This window comes from Megalops cyprinoides, chromosome 7 (genome assembly GCF_013368585.1).
Source record: "Megalops cyprinoides isolate fMegCyp1 chromosome 7, fMegCyp1.pri, whole genome shotgun sequence".
Lineage (NCBI taxonomy): Eukaryota > Metazoa > Chordata > Actinopteri > Elopiformes > Megalopidae > Megalops > Megalops cyprinoides.
Genome location: NC_050589.1, coordinates 24,660,725 through 24,678,226, shown reverse-complemented (window position 1 = coordinate 24,678,226; position 17,502 = coordinate 24,660,725). Strand labels below are relative to the sequence as shown.

The following is a 17,502-nucleotide window of genomic DNA, read 5'->3' as shown; positions in this document are numbered from 1 at the left end:
CTCTGCCTTCCCATTCAGCCACACCACCCCCCCATTCTCCTAACCCCCTGCCTCCCCATCCCCCCACCGACCCCCCTGACCCCCGTGCTTCTTCACTCAGCCCCACCCCTCTCTCATTCTCATAACCCCCTGCCTTCCCATTCAGCCACACCCCTCTCTGAACCTCCTGACCCCCTGCCTCTACATTCAGCCCCACCCCGCCTTTAAACCCCTGGCCCTCTGCTCCTCCCTCTAGCTGCGAGGCCCTGCACATGCCCCCACTCCTCTCTCTGACTCTCTGCAACCTCTCCCCTAGTGTCCTAACTGAGCTGCTACATGCACCCCAGCTTCTTGCTCTGAACCCTCTGCCTCTCCATATGCTACATCCTTTCTCTCTCACTCTGATTTCACAAACACACAGTGCTGTGGAATACAAGCAGATTGTCGGAATCAGCCATACTGACTGGCCTCCTCACCAATCTGCGCTGCCTCATTTAGAATGCCTAATCTCTCCTGTTAATGGTCTTGGTTGAGGGCTGCTGCTGACTATGGTAAAAGGTCATGTTTGTTATCCATGTTGTTCTGTGGAACTCTGTTATCTCCTGAACTCGTGGGACTCCTGCCAAATTACGCCCCCCACCCCCCTCCGTCCACAAGGTCAGTTCCAGTTTACCGCTCAGGTAGACACACAGCTGGAAACCATGATAATGATCCTAAGGTGGCGGATCAGCGGAGATTAAACTACGTTAACTCCCCCAGGCCTGGAAAATCTCTTGTTTGAGCTGTGGAGGAAGTGCTGAGCACTGGCCCCCGCCCCCTCCCTGTGCTTACTGAAGTGACTCTACTGTCCCGACCCATGTGCTGTTGTGTGACCTTTGACCTGCTGCGTCATGGTGCTGCGTCGTGTCACCCCCGCCGTTTTCGGGCACTCCTGTCCTGGCAAACTGCGGCCCCTGAGATAAGCTGCCTAATCCCAGGTTTAACTGGAGAAGTGGGTCACACTCACTCAGTACCTGAGATTACTGCTGCCTCACAAACCTGCAGCCCATCGGTCCGGGGGGATTGACAGGTGTAAGAGACTCTGTATGAGGGAGAGTGTGTGTAAGAGATGGTGAAAGAAAGTGTGAACTCCAGTGTGTTCTGTGTGTGAATGGAGGGAAACTGTAGTTGTATTCTGCCTGTGTGTGTGTGTGTGTGTGTGTGTGTGTGTGTGTGTGAGAGAGAGAGAGAGAGAGAGAGAAAGAGAGGGAAAGAAATTCAGAACACAGCTACAGGCAATAGAATTTCCATTCTGGAAAAAGGAGAGCTGGTTCCAGGCCATTTTACTGCTCCCAAAGGGTGGGGCTCCTGGTGCGAATAAGAATAGCTCCACCTGCAGCAGGTAGAGCAGAGTTGCTGTTCTCTTCTTAAAGACAGCTGGTCAGTCCCACGATGATCGGAGCTCCGCCCAGCATTTATTTTACACAGTGACCGCAGAGCAATGCCCTCAGTCCAGCTCTTAGTCCCCCACGGCCTGGCCCTGGCCTTCGTGATTGTACACAGCTGAAATGAGATTACTTTCTCTCTGCTGGAGAGATCGCAGAGGAGGACTTTCTCTCCAGTGAGGCTGGCCTTTGTGTGCAGGGAGGGACGGTGGCAGAGAGGCGCAGAGCTGGCAGCTGTCCCGGGAGCGGAGAGCGAGTGGGGCAGCCTGCCCTCATCCCAACCCAAAATAAAGCTCTCTTTCTGTCATTCAGTTCATCCCTTCATCTGTGCTGTATTGTCTCTGTAATAATGTGGGCGTTTCCACTCACAAAGCGGGAAGGAAGTGGCCCCGATTCTGTGCGGTCCCTCTCTCCCCTGCTCCTGCTAGCCTGCTGTCGCGCCCTGCCGTGGATCGTTTGCTCTGGTCTGGAATGTAACTGAGCCGGCAGCTCTCCGATTGGCAGCGGCCCTGGAGAGCACTGCCACCTTTGCGCTTCCTTCCTGTCCTCACTCTGGGTCTCTGTGTGATTCAGGTTCCGAGGCCCACTGGCCCTCCATACACAGCACACGAAATCGCCAAGGGACACCCTAACTTGGCGGGCACGCCGCCCGGCCACGCCTCTTCCCCTGGCCTCTCTCAGGTATCAGTAACCACAGCACATCTATATCGCTATCCTAAAGGCTGGGCGTCAGGTGGAGGGGTGAGTGTGTCCGCGTGCCGCTGTCTCTCTCTCTCTCTCTCTCTCTCTGCATGTGTGTGTCTCACTCCTCGCTGTCTGTCTGTGTCTGTGTCCGTGTCCATCCCCGTCTGTCTGTATCAAGCTCCACACCTGCCAGCGCTGTCACCCCAATCCTGTGCGGCGGCGTAGCCTGCATGTACACGTGCATACAGGGTTAGATGTACTCCCGCATAGACAGAGATGTGATCTCATGTTGATGTTACTCAAACTCAGTGACTTAATCAGAACTCTTCTAGAAAACTTTGAGGTGAGCTGTCTAACGCTGATGCGCTTCAGCAGATATCCTCCTGTATAAATAGATCATTTGGGTAATGTAGGTCAATGTAATGTGATGTAATGTAATGTAATAATGTCAATGCAGGCCTTTACATTGTGATCTGTCTTCGCTTCAGTTTAGCTTTTGTCAAAGGCGCACACCTGTCCAGTTTAAGTCCTTTTAAGTGATGCGTGCACACGCATGCCGTTTACATCCTGCATTGCTTTGAACATCTTCCCGGCTTTACAGTCAGTAGGTTAGATCAACTTTTACGTTGTTGTATGGATTGTAAATGTAGTACATCATCAGTATACGTGAAACCGCACTACATCAAGAGCAGTCAGTGAAAAGTATTTCTTTACTTGTTAGTGGTGTGGGGTGAGAATTCGCACCTTTGTGGTGGTGGTGTTCCGTTTTTTGCAAGGAGGTAGTCAAGTTACGCCTAACATTTAATTTAGGTTTGTTTAATATACACTATATGGATAAAAGTATTTGGCCACACCTGTTTTTCAGGGTTTGGGCTAGGCCCCTTATCTCCAGTGAAGGGCAATCTTAATGCTTCAGCATACCAAGACATTTTGGACAATGCTATGCTTCCAACTTTGTGGCACAGTTTGGGGAAGGTCCTTTTTCTATTCCAACATGACTGTGCCCCAGTGCACAAAGCAAGGACTATAAAGACATGGTTTGATGAGTTTGGTGTGGAAGAACTTGACTGGCCCGCCCAGAGCCCTGACCTCAACCCCATGGAGCACCTTTGGGATGAACTGGAATGGAGATTGCAAGCCAGGCCTTCTCGTCCAACATCAGTGCCTGACCTCATAAAGAATGAATGAATAGGCACAAATTCCCACAAAAACACTCCAAAATCTTGTGGAAAGCCTTCCAAGAAGAGTGGAAGCTGTTATAGCAGCAAAAGGGGGACTAACTCCATATTAAAGTATATGTATTTGAATACAATGTCATTACAATGTAATGGTCAGGCGTCCGAGTACTTTTGTCCATATAGTGTATATTGGATGTTAACTGCATCTGTATCTTCAGATGCTACAATTTTTCCAAATTTCTGGGTATTTGCACTTTTAGAAGACAGAATTGGCTGTTGAATGAACGTTTCTTGGTTTCTTAGTCATTTTTATTACGTAATGTGCCTTGATCTTCCAGAGAAGGAAGGCTGTGTCAGCCATGATGCAATGTCCATGTTTAAAATGGAACACGGCCAACTGCAGGTAGCTTGGAGAGAAGGAAACAGCCTTGCTTCTCTTGTGCCGCAATGGAGAGGGAGAGGAGTGTGCTTTCACAGCTTCTGTTTGAACCGTATGGCTCTTATCTCTAATGATTTAAAGGGAGGTCCCGAAGGTATTTCACTGTACCTCATGAGAGCATGGGTAACATGAACACGCATTTGACACGCTGTACAGTAACTGAGTAGAGCTGTTCTATATTAACTTTCGGAATATGCAACAGTGCTGTACACGCACCATTCCGGCCCAGCCCTGTACGTGTGTGTGTGTGTGTGTGTGTGTGTGTGTATGTGTGGATGCATGTGTGTGTGCCGGTGTGCATGCATATGAGTTGTGAGTGCGCAAAAGGGACATCAAAGCCCTTATCGTCTGCTGCAGTCTAATTGATTAGCCCATTAGCGGTCTCTAAGTGGAATAAAACAGAAAGCCACAGCACTTTTGAAGTGATTTAAATCTTGTGTAATATAGATAACTCATGCATGTACAGCAGTAAGCAACAGGACAGGGGACAGCTGTGTTGCACTCTTAATCACTGTTAATTTGAATTATCATTTGGAATGTTTTATCTCTCGTATTTCTGTGTACAGCAATAACCGATGCCTACATTCAGTTAAAGAACAATGCCCTTTCTCTCTAATTCTCAGTAACACCAATCAACAAATTGTTGCTGTGCTTTTCTTTTGTTTCTTCATTCTTGTCACTCATTTGAGCCCTTATTGTACTCATTAAACACCTAGGATGTCACAGTTAGTTCGGCTAGCGGCCTAAGCCAGAGAATTTCCAGACCAATGAGAACGTGTGCTTGCGCACAGCTGTACTTTGGCTCACGTCTTCCCCTTGGACTCTTCCTGCTGACCGTTTGCATGGCAGTGCTGTCTGTGTGTGAATGTGCATGCGCGTGTGCGTGCATGTGCGTGCGTGGGTGGGTGTGTGGGTGTGTGTGTCAGGGTTTCCGCTAGGATTTTTTCTTGCCGGTCCAGTGTCTGGAAAGAATTTATTTTACCGGACAAATTTGAAACTTACCGGTCATGTTTCAGTAACAGTCTATATTACAAACGCAAATATAACGTACACCTAGGTTGATGAAAGAATGACAACGACCTCAAATTAGTTTGACTATTTAATGAACAGTAACGATTGAGCAAAACCTCAACATTAGCCGCTAAAAAGGCTATTACGAAACATCTGAAACCTGTAATATCTGTAACCTTTTTTTAAAAAAGGCTAGGCCTACATGGCATCAAATGTAGCCTATAGGCTACCAGGTAACATTTTATTTTGTCCTTTTTTTCATTGCGGCAAAGTCGCAAAAATCAAATGTGTCCACTGTGTCTTTGCAGCTTGCAATGCGCATAAGCCGCGTCACTTTCTCCTCCTCCAGACGAATAATTTGATTCTGCAAAGAAAAGCCCCTCTCTGCTGGTACTCTTGACACGGACAGAACACAGGCAATTTTAGCCAGTGTAGCCCAGTTGGGGTACAGCTCGCTGAACTCATAAATAAGCACTTAAAACACAAATGTCCTATTTAGGGATAGCCTTCATTATAGCTACGTTTTGTATGAGCATTATTACCAGACATTTTGACCGGCAAGTTTTTAATTTATCGTATTTTTATAAATTTTGCCAGGCAAAAACCGGTAATTAACAGCTAACGGAAACCCTGGTGTGTGTGTGTGTGTGTGTGTGTGTGTGTGTGTGTGTGTGTGTTAGGGGGTGTGAGGGGGTGTGAGGGAGTGTAGATGTGGTCGTGGGCGTGTCAGCCATGTTTCCTCTGAGCAGAGAGGAGGCGATGGCTGTGACAGGGTAGCGGAACATGATATTGGTGCGTTTAACGGCTTTTGTTGAAGTGCGCTGCCAAAAATGACCATATAGGCCCACTGCAGCCTGTTAGAAACAATCCGGACACGTAGATGTGGGAATTGCTGATGTTCTTATCTGGAGCGAGCCACAGTGCCATAACGGCGAGATGCATACATTGATAAAGCATTAGGCTGAAGCACAGTGTTGAGGAGTACATGTTCCAGCCCAAGCTGTTACAAGCCTGTGCAGTGCATGCTGTGAGTTTCGGTGCACGGTGTGGGAGTGCGCACTGGCGCGCTGGTGCTGTGGGGTCTCCCTCCCATCTGTCCAGTCAGACTGCACGCTGTCGTTGCGCTCGCTGCCATGGGGGGTCCGTGCTCGCCGCACTCAGCCCTCGTGTCTCGTCTCTGTGTTTGTTTATGGATGTATTTTTAATGTGTCTGTTTTTAGCCATAATTCTGTCTGTGCTGTATTCTTGTACACGCCGTCCCCACTTTACGCAAACACGCATGCATATGCGCACACACACACACACACACACACACACACAAGACACACACACACACACACACCTCATCCTGTACCGGGCACAGAGTGACTCAGCTCTTCTGGAGCAAGTCCCCTATGTGATGAAAGAGCTCATGTTGCCACACCACAGCCCACCTACATCACCCCCGAGGAGGCGTGCAGCTCTATTAATAGCCCCTCCAGCCGGCATGCCGAGGGAGCAGAACTTTAATTATCCCCGGCTCCGCTCGGAGCGCTAGGGAACAGCCTACCTGATTGGCTGCTGCTGCGGAGGATCGCTCTGCTAATCATGCATCAGATCACATCCCACCACACCCACCAGCGTGGCAGCTTCCTGCTCTCTCTCTCTGAGTCCGAGCAGCGAGGGGAGGGTGGGAGAGAAAGGGAGAGAGAGGGAGAGAGGAAGAGGGAGAGGGAGGGAGGGAGGGAAGGAGAGAGAGAGAGAGAGAGAGAGAGGGAGAGGGCAGTGCTGTAGGGGCTTGTGCAGCGTCTGCAGTGTCTGCTGGGGAGGGAGTGCTCTGCACCCCGGCGCCTTCGCTCCCAGCCCCCCAGTGCGGGCGTGTTGCGTGTTGTGAAATGACCGCGCTCCTGCTCTGACACCCTGTTCTGATCGCTCCTCCGCGCTGTCTATCTCCTCTCCCCCTCCGCAGTCTCCTTACACCTCCGGGCAGAATGCCGGCACCACCCAGCTGGTCTACTCTCCGCCCACGCAGCCAATGAACGCACAGCCACAGAGTCGCCCGGTAAGTGCGCCCGCCCAGATGGCCTCGCTTTCTGCAGGGGGGATTGGGGAAGCAGTGGATCATGCCTGCTTTTGCTCGGCATCTGCAGCTGATTCATAGTGGATTTGTTGCTAAATTGTGACGCTGTGGGTGGTGGTTGTGGTCCTGAGGAAGAATGTATCGTGTTTGAGTCTGATGAGAAGACGTGTCTGGTGCGCCCAAAGCATCCAGCGACCCACAGTTATGCCAGCACTGTGATGTCCGGATAGGGTGGGGGTATTGCATGAAACGTCAGCACGACACTCAGACTGTTTACAATGTTGTTGTTATTAGTATTATAATGAGTATTATTTCATTTTATGTGCATAGTGCTTTCACTGTACTCCAAGTACTTGGCAAGGATATAGCAGGGAGTAGTTAAGATTATAGCAAGAAAATATACAAAAGTCAATAACAGTGTGAGGGAGAGTGAAAGGCTGAAAAATAAGCAAAAATCCATGAAAGGGGACATGGCCAATGAAATAAGCATGGAGCGATTCAAATCGCTGCTCATTTAAAAGGTGTGTCTGCCGGCCACTTTTAAAACAATCTGTGTATCTCTTTGTGTGTATTTGGCCTGTTTGTGTGCAGAAAGCTTGACCTCACTGAACTGGGAGAGGAGGCATATGAGGACACAAACTCCCTCAGGCCTTGTGCTTTTTAGTCACTGTGTGCTGCATGCCCAACTCGCCGTGTCATTTGCTGCTGTTATTCTCATCTGTTGCTTCTCTCTCTTCCTGCTTTGCCTACACCCCCCCCCCCAATTCTTCCCCTCAGTTTGCAACGGGGCCCCGGCCTTCCCACCATCAGGTAACGTACCTGCACTCCTCTCACACTGCTCACCCCTTACTCAGGGTTTATGTTTAACATAAAACAAGTCTGTGCTCTGGCGGAATTGCATCTGTCATGTGTTCTCTGAGTCCGGTACTCAGAGCTGTGTGCCTGGGCGTGTGTTTGTTTGGTTATGGGTTTTTTTTTTCCCCTCTTTCTTAAAATCACAATATCATTATGAAGGGACCCATCACAATCCCTGCAAGCCGTGTGCTTTGTGCTAATGCCCTGCGGACCAACTCGGCCGTAGAAGCCTGTTTGAAATTTTGCTTCAGGTTTTCTTTTTGTTTCGTCAAATTTGTCGGAAATAAGTGTGCGTAAATGCAGCGCCTCGAGGATACATTCATGCCGAGATTCCGAAAGCGCCGTCCTGAGGCAGGTGGTGCCAGTGGCCCGTGTTTCAGGTGTCTCCTGGCAACACGCCCTACCTGTGGGCAGGGGCCCCAGGGAACGTAAAGCCCTCTTGTTCCTGTCCTGTTTTCCTGTGACTGTGCCCTTGTGTGTCCCATAGTGCTTCTTTCCCATTAAATTACAGCTCCTCTGAGCAGGGAAGTGCGAGCAGAGATTAGCAAAGAGCTGTAAAACATGCTGTGAAAATGAGTGTTCTTTAGGCTGCTGCTGGAATGGGTTTTGACCTACAGTTGCTAGGCACCCAAATGGTGCACTGCCTGGGAACTGGACTAGGAGTTTACAGGTTCGATCCCCAGGAAGAGAATTAAATTATTACAAATTGTTATGTTACATTAAAAATGACAATAATGTAATGTTAAAAATGCTATCCAATCAACTCATGACTGTTTTGGGGGTAGAAAGTTGGAGGCTTGTCTCTTCCCAATGTACAAACAATTATCATGGTCACAAGCTGGCAATTGCTTGCAACATTAACAAGGGGATGCTGTATATTTAGGCTGTTGCATAGCCTAACCTGAACTCATTCTGTGACTGTGACAGCTTCTGCTTCTGTGACAGCCATATTAGTTTAAGTGTATAGAAGTCTCCCTGGGTAAGGGAGTAATACAGTGAATTTTCATTGTATATGTGTTAACTGTGAGGCTGAATAAATGGTAATCGTTTTTTGGTTGTTGAAAGCAAGCTTCATTTGATTACAAAAGTAAAGCTCAGGCGGGCGTGGTTTGTGATGAACATGGAAATAGCTTGCTGGATCATTTGGGACAAGGAGCAGTCCTAAAGATCAATGCACTGTAGCTCTGTGTCAGTAGATATAGCTGGAAACCAGGATCCAGTCTAACCAGACAAGCAATGACTGAGCAAGTCAAGATTGAGTTTCATATTGATGGACTGAGTAAAAGGGAGTCATTTTTAAACAACTCAGCTTATCCTGTTGTGCTAGGTGGATACCTTGTTAAGGATGAGGAAGTTTTAGCGCAAGGTGACATTACGATTGGTTCAAATTATTATATCACTGATGGCACAGGGTAGCTCCACCCATTACAGGTCTAAGAAAGACTCATTGTGACATCACTTTGGTTAGTCGGCTGGTCATGCAGCCTGAAGGAGAAATAAGAGGAGGAGTATGTTTCAGCTCTCACACAGTAATGAAGAGGACTGTGCCCCGCCCTCCTGCAGACCTCTGAGACATCATTTATTCACTGTGCCGTTTGCTGCAGTTGCTTTTCAGAAAACCGGCTGAAGCCCTGTTCCTCTAGAGTGCGTGTCAGGATTGCATCGCCCACACGCACTCCACGCTTCCAGTTTGGGGAGATGAAAGTAGAGCAGATTCTGAACAAAGGTTGTTTCACTGGCATTGCTGTCTGTCACATGCCAGTGTTCAGCATTGCTCATATTTCAGAACCGTGTGCACACTGATGCAGCACTAAAACTGAACCTCACTCATGTGTTAACAGAGTCATCCCTTGTGGCATCAGGAGAAACGCTGTAAATGCTGGTAAAGTTCTGAAAATTCAGACTTGGTCACTTCCATTAGCTTGCAGCGTTCTGCCTGATAAATTTCAGCTCATCTTCCCTGCACTGTCAAAGAAGGAATTGAACGTGCAAGCTCAATTGGTTGGCATAGTACAACTTCCAGACCCAGTTAACTGAATGTTCCCAAATACAGGTAGCTGCTCACTGTCTGAGTCCAGCATGGGGCTTTGCCTTCTGTGGCAGATTTGTTTGCACTTCAGTGCGCCGCTGTACTTGCACGACTTTTTGTAATTTGGTAAACAGAACACAGTGCATCTCCGTGTCGTCGGTACCCCATGTCGATCGTGTTTTCCCTCTTGTACTTCGTACTGCAAAATCATGCTGGACGCATGCTGTTGAGTAAGAGGAAGTAATTAGCGTGACTGCCGGGGCACATTTATGTAACCTTGCCAGTACAGCGCCCGTTGACATTCTCTGCACAGCTACAGTGACGGCAGGCCGTCTCCTCCAAAAATTGAATTTCCCATAACGCATCATTCACGGCATGACTAAAGCTCTGTCCAGGCTGCTCTCAGTTTATTTTTGCAGTCATTTTGCGTCTGTTGACTGTTCACTGAGTAAAAGTGAATAAAGACATGTCTGTGAGAGAATAATGTGTGGGTGGCCTTTTTTTAAAATCGGTTTCCACCACTTTATTGTGGCTCATGGGTTTCTCTCTCCACACGGTACTCAAAGTGATGGTCTCGTTTGCCTTTCTGTGCTGTGTGGGAGCATTGTTTCCCACCTGCTGGCCCACCCCTGCTCTATGCAGGCCTGTGAGCGCAGCAGCACAGAAGGTCAGTGGATGGACTGAATGTGACTCATGCAGGTGTCTGCACGCACATATCTGGTGGAGAAAGGTTTCTTTTTGGTAGGCTTTAATGGAGGCGAAGCTATAACAACCAAAGGAGAGGTTGCATGTTTATCTTTTAAAAACTGTTGTACCACTAATGACAAATTAGCACAGTACAATGAGATGCTTAGAGCAAGTTACGCTTCACTTAATTCTCTGAGTGCTCTGGCCTCTAACCAGGCAAGTATCTCAGCTCAGCTATGTGGCATCGGTCAGGGAAACTGGGCAGAGGTTCAGATGGCTCTGCTGAATGCTCAAATGTCTAAGGCTCATCTCATTTCAGGTACCGAGATTCATAAACTCATGAGGCAGTTGATTCATGACGATTGCATGCTACAGCTTTTCCACACGCTGTATAAATTCTATCCAGCACAAGGTTAGGCTCAAATGCACTCTGCTGGACTGTAGTTGGGCTGCCGTAGTGCTGCCATACTCCCTTCTTGGAGTGGAACTTTATGGGTTTTACCAACACTGAGCTCCCAGTTGTTTGAGCAGCAGGTGTGATAGGAATGTGAATTCTTCTGTATGATGGTCAGGTTGACGTTCTGCAGCTGCTCTCTGTGGTGAGTGAACAGGCGTATGGTTTGTTTGCTTGCAAGGGGTGTATGGAGGTCAGCATGGATTTTATTGACGTAGAGCTTTACTGTGTAGGCCTACATATAGAGCAGATGTATCGCTCCAGTCGGTCATCTGGTATTGTTTTGATACTGCATCCATTGCCTGTGTTAAAGATGAGGACATTCAAACAGGAAGTTTGTACTGTTGTAGGAAGATGTTATTTCTCTTAATTGTGTGTGCTGGTGTCTGATAAAAGTCATTTTATGTCTTTTGGAAAGATTGTTCATGGTGGAAAATTCCTATGGTGTTATTCACCATTAAACCCACGCTGTTCGCCGGCGAGCGGCCTATTTCCGTCAGTAATGTGCTACTCATTAATGGAAACTCCTTGCGACGGAACATTAGCTATGCACATATGGAATTAGTGTTGCGAATGAGGTGACATCATTCTCTGCCTCGAATTCACTATTGGTGCCTGTCAACATGTGGAATATAGAAATCAGGTCAAGTGTTTACCAATGCACCGAGCTGAGGGAAAGTTAATGTCTGGCTTTGCACTGTGCAAACTGATGTTGAAGCCTGCATAGCATCATTATAAACCTTTATTTGTGAAAACAATGAGTCAAGGAAGTGTACACACATCAGCTGACTTACGTTTGAAACTGCATTAGGCTGAAAAGAACAGAAAGGGCTTTTATGAGATAAATCCTTAGTTATGATAAGCCGGTTCTCATTACTGATTTTGTTTTTGAACAGGTGCCCTGCAAATAAACAGCCTCTTAAAAAGAATATTGTCGTTCCAGGTTCAGGTTAAGTCCAGGCCAAGAGGGGAAACGTTAGAAAGCCGCAGGGTCGGGTCCAGCGGGCTTCCCTGGCTCCTGTCCCTTCACACTCTGTGTGGCTAAGCGATCGCGTTAGAAGGAAAACAGCGAGAGTCAGGGCTGGAGTCTGGAGCTGGCTGCTGATTGGCCGGCGCCTGCGAGGGGTGCATATGGCAGGGGAGAGCGGGGACTCTCGAGTGTCTGTGCAGTCTAGCACTTCTGTGCTTCCCGGGGACGACTTCTCTCTGAGGAGAGCGAGGCACCTGAGGTCTCTGTCAGGTGGCACGTGCCTGTTGCTTACTGACACCACCTGCTGATTTCAGGGACATAGCAGCGGCACTGCCTTCTGGAACAGTTCACATAGTCAGTGACATCCTTTTTTTTTGTATTTGTGGTATTTTTTTTTAGCATTTTTTATTACATTGTTGTTATTTTTAATTCCACTGAAGGTGATCAAGTGCAGTGCTATGTGGTGTACTCTGGTGCGGGTACAGCCATTGGTCTTTGAGAGACACAGATGAAAGTGTATTCTGAGGACAAGGTTATTGTTGCCAGGTCAGGCTGGGTCGCCTGAGGTCAGCCGAGGTCAGTTAAGGTTAGCACGCACTCCCCATGCCAGCTGTCACCTGCGAGTGACGCTGATCACAAAGACCTGCACGGGAGAGCCCTTACTTGCCATACAAGAGTGTGAGAGACTTTGTGTGTGTGTCTGTCTATGTGGCTCCTCTGTCCTGCACACTTGTTAGTGTGGTTTCCCATTGGCTTCTCTCTTTTTCCTGCTTCAAAACTCAAGGGAGGATTCAGACCCATTCAGGTAACGTAAAGTGTCTTAAGTGCATGGCATGAGTCCACACACCCACCCTCATTTGCTGCCGCCTCATCCCCCCTGCCACGCCCACCCAAAAGGAAATCAACCCCGCCCTCTTTTTCTCCTCTTTTTCTTCAGTTTCTTCCTGTCCTGATTTGTTCCCATGGTAATACAGGGAACAATACAGGCCCTCATTACTTATTTACTGGCTTTCCATCATTTTAAACCCATCTTCTGCAATATGAATGTGTTTCTTCCCTCTGTTTACCTCTTTGAAGTATGTTGGTGCATGCTAGAATTTCAGGGAGCGTAACGTTTCCGTGTTGAGATATTTTCACAAGATAAGGATGTCAACTGGAAGGATGAGCAATCTAAAATTTCTTTGAAAGACTAGGTCATTATGAAAACAATTCTAAAATAATCAGATAAATAATCAGAATGCCTGTTTCTTTTTTCTTACCTCCCTCCCTCATATCATTTGCCTGTAATTTTCTCTGTGTACTGAGAATGTGGCGGCTGCCTTGGTGAAATGAAGCACTGTGATCCAAAGCTTCTGAGCTAATATGATGGATTGTGGCTCATGGCAGCTGATTGAAACAATTCAGTCAAGTCTGTTTTTTTTTTTATTCTCCCGAATTGTAACTCCAAACCTACTTAACTGCGCACAGTCAGCCACAGTCAAATGAGTCAACCGCAATCTGACCACAGAGAGCAGAGATCATCTTAATGAGCAGTTTCCTCTCGATTCGGAGAGCAGGACGAGCCAGCTCTCCCCTCTGCCTCTGCGAGGCGGGGCGTTCTGTAGCACCGCAGTGCGACCCACGCGTACGCACGTGGCACTCCGTGTCATCAATGAAACGGGATATTTGCCACGTCCATAAATCTCCCTGCTCCGTGCGTCGTGTGAGTCAGCTGGTAGGAGCTGACCGTATCTCTACTGAGTCAGTTTTTCCATTCCCTGGGGGCTCTTGCGCATGTCTGAGGAGTAGAAAAAAAAAAAAAAAAAGCTCTCTTCTGTTATCTATCCTTGCCGTAGGCATCTCTTCCCGCTCCTAAGCATGTGGACGTATGAGCAAGGGATATGCATTTCAAATATTTTGATATTTGTGAATTCCTGTGGCTCATGACTTTGAATATTTGCATTATTTTCTTTCTTCCCCGCAAGGCCTGCATGACACTCGCAGTTCTTTCTGGTTAAATAATGACTCCCTGCAAAGAGAGCTGCAGTCGCTCGCACTTTCAGGCAGGAAGAATTAATGTCAATGAATTATCTCAACTTATGCAGGGTTCTTTGGTTCATCTTAGACAGTATTTCTGAGGCAGAATTTTCTGCTCTTTAACACACATTCAGACATAAAGCCAGGTAATTGGTAGGCAATCTCATGGTTGTGTATTGAAACAATGACAGATTTGGTCCCATCCCAAAAAAAAGATAGTATGTCTCCATTAGGGACCTGGAAGATCACAATAGGACATTGTAGTGTAGAGAGACATTGAGAGCCAAGTGGCTGCTAACCCCTCAGTGCCAGATACCCTGCCCCCTGTCAGCACCAGCTGGGAAACAAGGCCCAGTGGAAGCCTTTAATGATGAACTGAGCAGGTCAGTGCCAAATACACACAAGCTGTCACATTCACACACAAACGTACATATACACATACACACATATATTCAGCACATATATTCACAAACACCGTTACACAAAGCATTAACACACAGACAGCATGTCGACACACGGACTATTCATGCACACAACACGCTCGCATACAAACAAATACACACACTTTCATGAAGAGCTAAATGGATCATAGACTAATGTAAGCATGTGCACGCTTCCACACACAGAACATACACACACACAAATGCACACAGTTCATCTAAGCAAACGCGCACACACACTCATTTATGGTGGAAAACTGAGCAGGGTGTTTGCTTATCTTGGTTCAGTCCTTGTTCCTACGTGGTCATTATTATTTTATTTCCTTCAAAGGAGTAGTTTTGAGTTTTTCTGATGAAGTGTGCTTGCCCGGTTTCAATTTTCAGTGGGCAACTTCTTGGAACTTAGAAAATTAAGAACAGACAGGATCTGTCTGAGGAATCCTAAGAGTAATGTTCTATTACAGACAAGAAGCAAGCAGCTACGGTGTAGTGAGAACAGGCAGCAATAGTGATTTTTCCCATCGACTTAGTATAGTAATTTGTAGAACAAATTTATACTTAGTAGTGGAACTCACAGCGTCCAAATACAGTTTAAGCAATTGTTGAGGCTTCCCTGTGTCATGAATAATGTTGCATAAGGCTGTGACCTAGTTTACATGTTTCTGATCACAAGAGTTTGGAACAGTGGTTGGATTTCCGCGGGCACAGAAAATGTCTCTCTGCATTCAAGCTTGCCGTCACTCTGCGAGTTTAGAGAACTTCCTGCAAACTTTTTAACTCCTCAAAGAAGTCACTCCCTTCCTTAACATCCAGTGACGGCGTCAGCATCACTAAAGCTAGTTTGGGAAGTTAAACTCAGCTGATGTGGTTGTTCAAAATTTGTTCACTTAGCCTGTAGCAGTTTAAATTGCACTTGGTGTTCACATCCTTGCAAAAAAAGTTCATATACAGGATATTTATGGCAAAAAATGATTGTTTTTTCATAGTAATGAATAAAGAGTAAATAAATAGAATTCTGGCTGCCTAATGGAGCAGTGAATTAGTCACTGAAAAACAGTATTTATCAAACATACTGTGAACAGGCCAGTTCCTGCCAAGCAAGCTTAGTGTTGCATTAAATTATTTTTCATAGGTCTTCAGTAGTCTGAAAATTGCTGCTTTCTTCTCGTTAAATACAAGAGAGCTTAAGTCCAATAATTGAAAGCACAGGAACGACCAACAGAAGACGCAGTAAGAATGACAAAAAAAACCCCTTCAGCTCCTCACTGCAAGTAACAGCTGGACCAGCAGCATTTCCTCTGGTAAATTTGCACCGGTTTTCCCTCCTGTGGTGCTGTTCCCAGAACAGTCCTCCGGCCTTCGTTTTACCATCCTATCATATATCAAGCCAGGCCAGACTGATCCACACGCATTGCTATATCCCTGAGCCCAGCCTGTAGGGTGCTCCTGGGGCACGAAGAACAGGCAGGTTTTGACACGGGTTATTTCTATCCAGACAACCTGCTGTCCGATGGTTTGCTCAGGAAATATTTGCTCTACCTAGGACTTCTGTGCATTGATGCACGAGCCTCTGGGGTGGATGAATGGGCCCTTGTATCATTTCTCAGCTGCTGAGATGGTGGAAAGGAAGGCTCCTGTTTGGGGTTTTTCCCAGCATTCCAAGTACCTGTCCCCTGTCTGAGGAGAGAGTAGCAAGGCAGTGGGGACTGGCAAAGCTGCCATTCCTGAAGCATGGGTCTGAAATATCAAACGCTGACGCATCCAGGTGGATTTTGGTGTGTTATTGCGAATGCCAATGGGATCAGGACAGGAGCAGCATGCTGAAAGCAGGCACTGAATAACGGCGAATGCACAGTTTTCTTCAACACTTTCAAGCAGGGCTCGCTGGACCTGCACATCTCCCCGTTCAGATGTCCCTCATACCTCAGTCAATCCCTCATTATATCCCCTCTCTCTTATCCCTCCTGTATCCTCACTTGTACATTCCCCCTCTCACCACCTCTTTTTTCCCTCTCTCTTATACCACTGTCATATCCAATCCCCCACTCTCATGTCCCTTGTCTCACCCCCCTCCATACCCCCCCCCCCTCCATATGCCCTTCTCTCATTGCCCTATGTCATCCCCCTCTCTCACCCGCCTCTCTGTCCCCCAGTTTTTCCAGAGAACCCAGATGCAAACGGCGCGTCCCACCATTCCAAGCAACAGCCCTTCCATCCGGCCGGGGTCCCAGACCCCCACGGCAGCAGTGTACTCCCCGAACCAGCCCATCATGATGACCATGACGCCCATGCCCTTCCCCTCTCCTCAGGCTACGCAGTACTACATCCCCCAGGTGAGGGCACGGTCTGCAGGGCCGCTCCACGCCGCTGGGCTGATCTCGGAGCAGTGAGCGGTCATTAACCCTCCCCCGTCCCCCTGTCCTTCCGCAGTATCGCCACAGCACGCCGTACGTGGGACCCCCGCAGCAGTATTCGGTGCAGCCCCCAGGGCCCAGCACCTTCTACCCCGGCCCCGGGCCGGGGGAGTTCCCTGCCCCATACCGTGAGTACCTCCCACACCTCCAGGCTGCCCAGGCTACAGCCTATCAGCAGCATTTTCCAACAGTTACAGTGGCACCCATGCACAAATTCATTGTTTCATACAGACACAAGCATGTATGTGCACACTTTCTTAAATAGAAAAACATGCACACAGACAGTCCCACACACAAAGGCATACATGAACATAGCCTTACACACACATACATTGACTCCTCTTGTTCCCTCTATATGAGTATGTCCAAACAGCCTGTAGCTGATAATGTAGAACAGCATGTTATAAGGAATATACATCTCATAAATGACAAAATGATTTATTTTTGTTGACACATGAAAAACCACCACCACTTGACAATCACATTCACATTTAAAATGATTTGTCACTTGTTTCACATATCTGTGGTTGACACGCATGTGTATCATGGGTGTTGAGCGAGGTTTCTGTATGTCCTCATTTTGGCCTGTCTCCCTACTCAGCGGGTCCCCCATACTATACCGGACAGGCTGTCTACACCCCATCTCCACCCATCATTGTGCCTACACCACAGCAACCTCCACCAGCCAAGAGAGAGAAGAAAACAGTAAGTTTCCCAGCATGCTTTCCTCTGTGCAGCCCATCTGTGCTCTGATTACTCATTGGGTTGGGGGGGAGGGGAGGGGGGGGGGGGGATTTCCTGTGAATCATGAAAAAAACATTTATGTTGACTTTTTTTGCAGAATTTCTGAGCTTTAATATTGG

The 17,502-nt window shown here is 47.6% G+C and overlaps 1 protein-coding gene across 11 annotated transcripts in view; it reads left to right on the top strand.

The window, feature by feature from the left end:
• The window catches only part of eif4g3b (eukaryotic translation initiation factor 4 gamma, 3b), a 55,713-nt gene that overhangs the window by 16,550 nt on the left and 21,661 nt on the right, over nucleotides 1-17,502 (top strand). For 6 of the 11 annotated variants that reach the window (XM_036532528.1, XM_036532527.1, XM_036532521.1 and 3 more), the window contains exons 3-9: nucleotides 1,977-2,144; nucleotides 6,664-6,756; nucleotides 7,552-7,584; nucleotides 12,554-12,574; nucleotides 16,379-16,558; nucleotides 16,656-16,767; nucleotides 17,241-17,344. In XM_036532528.1, coding sequence (XP_036388421.1) covers nucleotides 1,977-2,144; nucleotides 6,664-6,756; nucleotides 7,552-7,584; nucleotides 12,554-12,574; nucleotides 16,379-16,558; nucleotides 16,656-16,767; nucleotides 17,241-17,344 — 711 coding nt within the window. The remainder of the gene's footprint in view (nucleotides 1-1,976; nucleotides 2,145-6,663; nucleotides 6,757-7,551; nucleotides 7,585-12,553; nucleotides 12,575-16,378; nucleotides 16,559-16,655; nucleotides 16,768-17,240; nucleotides 17,345-17,502) is intronic. The other 5 variants (XM_036532530.1, XM_036532529.1, XM_036532526.1 and 2 more) reach the window with 4 other exon arrangements.